Source organism: Pinus tabuliformis, chromosome 8 (genome assembly GCF_031772625.1).
Source record: "Pinus tabuliformis cultivar Carrire ecotype Pingquan chromosome 8, CPIR1, whole genome shotgun sequence".
NCBI classification, from domain to species: Eukaryota; Viridiplantae; Streptophyta; class Pinopsida; order Pinales; family Pinaceae; genus Pinus; species Pinus tabuliformis.
Genome location: NC_142294.1, coordinates 1,682,276,534 through 1,682,283,589, shown reverse-complemented (window position 1 = coordinate 1,682,283,589; position 7,056 = coordinate 1,682,276,534). Strand labels below are relative to the sequence as shown.

Below are 7,056 nucleotides of genomic sequence, written 5' to 3'. Positions count from 1 at the left end.
TTGCCCACGTGCTAAATGTGTTTGTCTCAACCATCTTTTTCATTTTGTGGTACATTTTCTTATTGAATGTGGCCATATATGATTTTATCTTTCTTTATAGCTACATCAACCTCTAGGCTTCATTCCAGGCCATGACCCATGGTGTGGGCAAAGGGAAGGGACAAGCTAACCTTATGTGGACCCAGTGGAGGAATGTGGACCTAGGTGGGAGAAATGATGAATGGGGTAAAAATGAGTGAAAAGAGAGTAATATAAACGAATAAGGGAACAAGACCACGCAACCAAAATCAGTTTTTCCCATGGAATACCATCCCTAATGCCAAATGGTTAGTAAAAGAGATCCCATGGGACTAGAATCCAAGGTTAATTCCTAAAAGGGGTCTAGGGGACAAAAACAAAGACCCAACCCATTCTTCCGCCGAATCCCCCCATTAATGTGTGCCTAGAAGTGTCCATGATAAGAAAATTACAATACTCAATTACCAAGTGGCAAGGCATACCTTTAGGTTCAGGAGGCCCAACTTCAAACATATGATCATGGCAGATGGGCGAGGGACCACATGGTTGCCTCAGGTGGCAGAGAAAAGGCACAATGAGCTAGTTGGTGGCTGCAAGGGGCTATTGGCTGCCAGTTGAGGACCATCTTGGAGAAAAAAAAAATCCTGGGGATATTACTCACAAAATGGTGGGTAACAGTATAAACACAAACATACCTTGCAAACAATGAAATAATAGTCTTACAACATTCACGATATATGCATGAATGTTCCAAGATACATAATTACAATTATACATCACTAACTCCAATACTGGAACATTAAGCCACCACTTGCTCCTCAATAGGATGACATTCTTTCCTATGCCTAGCTTGAGAAGCCAATGTGAAAAGTCATTTGCTTGAGCTATGAGTGTTTATTTATAACAAATGAAGTGACTCTCCACCTTCTATGTGATTCTTGACCTCCTCCATGACTCGTGGGCTCCCATATGACTTTTGAGCTTCTATGTGTCCTTTGAGCTCCTACATGACTCTAGGACTTCCTAGTGACTTTCCACATTCCATGTGTGACCCTTAGCTTCCACACATTTTACATTTTCTCATTTTTTTGAAATATAAAATTACATTCCACAAATTGTGGAAAAATACATGGACACTTTCAGAAGCCATAATTTAACGACTGTGACATGAGACTTCATTGTAGTGTATCAATGTTAGGTTCTTCTCATTGTTGCTATGTCTTTTTGTCCTTCATAATAGATCTTGCTTGTGCTCCATCTTCACCCTGTAAAAGCCTTTGGTTGTAGTATAGATTCTTCCATGTCATCTTGGTCTTCATCCATTTGTTGTAGTTCAAAGTTTCTTTGTCTCCTTATATGATGGTTCTTTTGTGTCTCACCTCCACAAGTGTCTTCTCGTAACTTCTCCTTGATGACCTCTTAGAGCATCATCTTGTCATGTTTGGATGATAGCACTTGCAAATGAAGTTCGCTGATGAAAAGACAATATCAATCCTGAAATCACCTAGTCTACCTTGTTTTCTCTTGCAAAATGTTGATTGTGATGGGACAATGCGTAATGGCTGAGGGACAAGCCTTGTTTGGCACAGTGCACGAGATCAAGAGGCAGGGAGTGAAGGAATGGGCATTAGAATTGTGTAGTGTGCAGTGGCAAGGAGATCAAAGACAAGCTTATGTGCATTTCGCAAGTTCTGGTGGTAGAGATAACAGGCATGCCCACTATAATTGCGCAGTGCTTGAGGAGAGGGGTCTAGGGATTGCGCAATTGAGCACTGCAAGGGTCCCAAAAATGGCCCTACTATCCACCGAGAATGCATAGAGCGCAATTCAAGGCAAGGTGGTCTAAGCTTCCATAGATGAGCAAATGTAAACTACAAGGTTAAGTGATTGTGCTCTGAAGTTGCTCAATGTGCAATGAAAGATGTTATCCTCTAGGTGGGCGTAGTGTTCAGCTCTAGGAGGTAAGGGTCTCATCACTGAGGCTTAGGAGTGTGTAGTGTGCTCATCACTTGACTAAAATTTAAATGTGTCCATGAGTTGCGCAAGTTAAGGGGACAAGGAAGGTGTCCAAAAATGACTAAGTGCGAGATCAATGAGACACGAGAGGAAAAGCATATAACTGGTCTTAAACATGATCACACACACATATACACTTATGTGCATGATAGAAAGACACATTGTACCCAAAATACACATGCTTACAATGAAACGAAATGACACTTATCTCCAAGTGTGACACTTAAGATATATCTTTACGACACAAGTGTCGATGATAACCAAAAGGTGTTGTGCCATGAGAATGTGTCCAACGCATATTCTAACAACAAATAGGATCTATTGATGCAAAAGAGTGAGCTAGAGTTGCCTCTTAAAGGTGCACCAGAGCTACCTCTAACAAAAGACGACACTTTGGGCTTCTTTAGAAAATGGAATTGAACACTTAGAAAAAGTTAGAGAACAAGCGTGGAATAATTTTAACAACCCAAAACGACAATTCACACAATCATGGGAAGCTCCAAAATTTGAGTGTAAGGCAAAATTTAGAGTGTTATAGTATCGACAAACGCCTATGTATTAATGTAATCCTCAACTACACAATTTCTATTAAATCACTTTTAATAATTAGAAAAAATTAATTACAACTCTTTACTATAAAACAATCAACCTATAATAATATTTTATAAACCCTATAACTTGTATGTAGATTAAGGCAATGTTGGGCTTCAAAATGTAAGCTATAATAACTTTTTTAATCCCTTCATATAACCTATAAGAGACCAATAATCTTTTAAGGGTTTAATGAAAGTCACTCATCTTTCAAAAATGTAAGCTATAATACCTGCTGTTTTAATAATGTCTTAAGGGTTTAATGAAAATCAATCATTCTTTTAAACGCTCATCTATGTCTTATCATCAGCGGAAAGCCAAATTGTTCCATTGTTGTTTACTGTCAAAGGCCGAAACAGGGGGCGCAGGCTCGGAATAAGGGTTTTTGGAGTCGGGTGTTAACAGCAATCTTACTCTCAATCGTAGGATGCACGGCGATGGCGGCGACCATAAGGAGAAAGAGGATGCTTTGCCTGTGGAAGAGGAATTCACCTGGCCATGCCATTTTTCACCAATGCTTCCATACTTCGAATGCCACTCCAGACACGCGGATTAAAACATTATGCCAGACTAACCGCCTTACGGAGGCAGTGGAGACCTTCAAGCATCTGCTTTCACCGAAATCTGAAACTATCCCCACACTCAGCACCTGCAATCACTTGTTAAGTAGTCTTGTTCGACAGAATCGACATGAATCAGCGTTGTGTGTTTACATACTTATGATTGAAACCGACATTGTTCCAGATCTGACAACTCTGAACATTGTCATCAACTGTCACTGTCAAACGGGTAGAATGGATTATGCATTCAAAGTGTTTGAAGGAATAGAAGCACATGGCTATGTTCCAAGTGTCGTTACTTTCAATACACTTATCAAAGGACTTACCAGGGTGGGAAGGATCGATGATGCTATTAAATTTTTCAAGCAAATGGTAAGCAAACAACAGGTTCCTAATCTTGTTACATATAATATCGTAATAGGTGGGCTCTGCGAGACAGGGAAAACTGACGAGGCGTTCGGGCTCTTAGCTGCTATGCTGCAAATGGGTCATAAGCCTAACAGAATCACGTTTACCATTCTCATAGATCGACTATGTAAAGAAGGTAAGTTACAAGATGCCAAAAGATTACTGTCTCAGATGTTAAAAGAAGGGTATGACCCTGATGTTATTACATTTACTGCTTTGATTGATTTTCTTTGCAAAGAAGGCAAGTTGGACGAAGGTATCGAACTCTTCCATGAAATGTCCAAGAAAAGCATATATCCTAACTCTGTCACATACAATGTGCTTATTAATGGATTATGTAAGAAACACAATGTGGACGAGGCTAGGAGACTTTTCCATGAAATGCCCAACAAAAACATATGTCCTAATGCTGTCACATACAATGTGTTTATTAATGGTCTCTGTAAGGGAGGCATGTTGGACGAGGCTAATAAACTCTTCAATCAAATGCCCAACAAAACCGTAAGCCCTAATGTGGTCACATACAATGTCCTTATTGATGGTTTCTGTAAAGGAGGCAAGTTAGACAAGGCTTTGAAACTCCTCTATGAAATGCGCAATAAAAACATATTCCCTGATGTTGTCACATACACTGCATTTATTGATGCTTTCTGTAAAGAAGGGCAATGGCAGGAGGCCACCAAATGGTTTAATGAGATGTTGTATAAGGGGTGCAGTCCGAATGTGATCACACACACTGCTCTTATTGATGGTCTTTGCAAAGAAGGTAAGCTTCAAGAAGCTTACCGGTTGTTAGCTGCTATGGTGCAAATGGGTGGTCAGCCTAATGAAATTACATACAATACACTTATAAAAGGCTTTTGCAAGGTGGGTGATCTGGAGAAGGCCAGGGAGCTCCTTCAGAGATGTTGAAGAATGGTTGCAAGCCTAACCTGGCTAGCTATAGTACACTAATTAATGGACTCTGCAAGCATTGCAGGATAGATGAAGCTCAACAAATCTTATAGGAGATGCCAAAAGAGGATTTGTACTTTGAACTTTGATGATGTTATATACAACGCATTGATGGATGGACTCTGCAAAGTCGGTAATTGTAACTCGGCAATAAATAAGGAAGGCACACCAGACTATTGCATGAAATCTTAAAAAAGCTTTGACACTGGAGTTGTGACAAATTCAGCAGTAAATTATATCCTCATAAAAGATATTGTGGAAATGCACCTGGCAAAATTCCGCACGATAGAGTCAATTGCGATTGATAAAATGCAGGGGTGACTTTGGTAGCAAAGAGACCAACAGACTCTTGCATGAAATCTTAAAAGGGAGCTGTGACAAATTCGGCAGTAAATTACAGCCTCAATAAAGATATAGCAGAAATGCACCTGGCAAAACTCAGCATTAGAGAGTCAATTGCAATTGATGAAATGCAGGGGTGACTTTGATAACGATGCACTAGGCAAGCTATCTGAAACATGTTTGGTGGCTGTGTTTGATGAAATGATCTAAGTGGAATTTCCCTAAGGATGCAGCAGGTGTTTAATTTGAAAGGACATTTGGCTTAGTGTTCTGTGTACTATACATCCTGATTAAATAAACCAGTTGATCAATCTAAACTGGATTTGGCATAGCAGTTAGTGTGATGTCCTCAACTGAGGTTGATATACAATTTTGCAGCTTGCTTAACTGAGGTTGATATGCAATTTTGCAGCTTGCTTTGGCATGCTTCCTTTTTGTTATGATCTTGAATCTTTGAGGCTGTATGAAACCTTTTGTTGCACTTGTTGAATGCCAAGTCTCTGTTGAGTACTTGTTCCTGTTATAGTATATAATTCACATTAATGATTAATGCCATGCATTAGTTGCAGACTTACCGTGCATTTTTTTTTATTAGACATCTGCAAATACTGGAATGTGTATTTTCTGCTGTCCAAATTGTAGTAGCTGTGATAACTGTTACTTTGGTGCCTGTCTGGTTTTACCTTGCAGCCTTAATCATCACATGCCACAATCTCATTGAATCTCACACAATGGTGAATTTAATAGGGTCTTTAATCAACCATGTAGAATTTTTATAAAATTCATAAAAGTGTTAAGATTCAGTTTTTATTTAAGCTTTAAAATATGATAATTTGTTTCGTGTGGAAAAAAATCTACTCTACTTATATAAATAGAGTACATTTTTGGGGCTATTAATCCCAGAGTTCAAAAAAGGGTAGTTGCCTACAGCCCGTGGGCTTGGGTAGTGTCACAAACAGAATGTCTGGGATGCTTTCAAGTGAGTGTACGGGACTCTGTGGTCTGTTAAACCAAAGATGTTACCTCATGGAATACTTCATAATACAACATTTCGTTATACAATTCAAAAAATAGTTCTGTAGTGGTATACCTGGGAGTGTTGTTTAAGTAAACAGTGTACCTCTCCCTGCTCTCAGAAAAGGTTTCTGATGAGTGTGGAGCTGATCCTCCCATCAAATGTCTCAATGTGCACAACACCTGGATCTATTGTTACGGCTTCCTTGACCAGTGAATCGGCCTCTGCGTTTAGGTATTTGTAGATACGGGAGATCGTGATGCTGTTGAAGCATTGGATCTTTTCCTTGATACTCCTTATGCTTGATTGATGCTGAATGCACTCAAGGTCCCATTGAACCATCCTACTATAATTTTTTAAGTCGCTGTACGTGTTCAAATCCTGTTTTCCTTTCTCCAATGTAATGTCTAGGAGCATGCTTGCTGCTAACAGTTCTCCCTGTTGTTGGTTGCATGCCCGATGCCTAGTTTAAAGGATGATTTTGTGCTGTTGGGGAAGAGGAGCCAGCCACCATCACCATTGATTCCTGGATTATCTCTGGGTGCACCATCAAAGAATACATGGGTTCTGTTCGGGTCTTGGGTGTACTAGATTAGGGCCAATGGGGACTTGGGAGAAGTGGAGTGCTTTCATTCCTGCTTGCATTCAGCTGTAGAAGACCCAATAGGGGTTTGTCTTTTTATCTTGAAAAGTGGATTCACTCCATGCTAGCCGAATGGACCATAGGATAATGCTTGATTGCATGCAATTGTGTTTTCTATGCAAGTATGGAGGGCATTTATTACATCTTCTCCTTCCCATGTTCTTTGATGTGTTAAGAGTCTGGTGGCAACTGCCCATACTTATTTTGAGAAGTGGCAGTGGAGGAAGAGGTGGTGGATGGATTCTGGGCAATTCTCACAAAGAGGGCATCTGCTAGGCCCTTGCCATCTTTCTTTTTGAAGTGTGTCCCATGTAGTAACTACAGAGGCTCTTTCTTTTGCATCATCATGTCATTAGAGAACTTCGCCTTCCTGAACAGCATGGAGTCGTCCTCTAACAGTTGGGACCTTAAAACTTAAAGACATACCTTAAAAACTAGGGGCTTAAACTGTTCCCTCAAAGTCCACATCCCTATCAAGATTCAAAGCTTCCTCGGAAGTCATCTTTGCT

General features: G+C 40.0%; 1 protein-coding gene across 1 annotated transcript; it reads left to right on the top strand.

The window, feature by feature from the left end:
• The first annotated feature begins 2,917 nt into the window (after positions 1-2,917).
• LOC149242692 (uncharacterized) lies at positions 2,918-4,720 on the top strand. Its single transcript, XM_089374307.1, has one exon. It carries the CDS (start codon positions 3,063-3,065, stop codon positions 4,503-4,505), a length of 1,443 nt encoding a protein of 480 aa, XP_089230433.1. The 5' UTR covers positions 2,918-3,062; the 3' UTR covers positions 4,506-4,720.
• Positions 4,721-7,056: the final 2,336 nt, after the last annotated feature.

What these genes read in the sequence shown, in the direction of transcription:
- LOC149242692 (XM_089374307.1), top strand. Translation starts at nt 3,063, where the DNA reads ATGGCGGCGACCATAAGGAGAAAGAGGATGCTTTGCCTGTGGAAGAGG.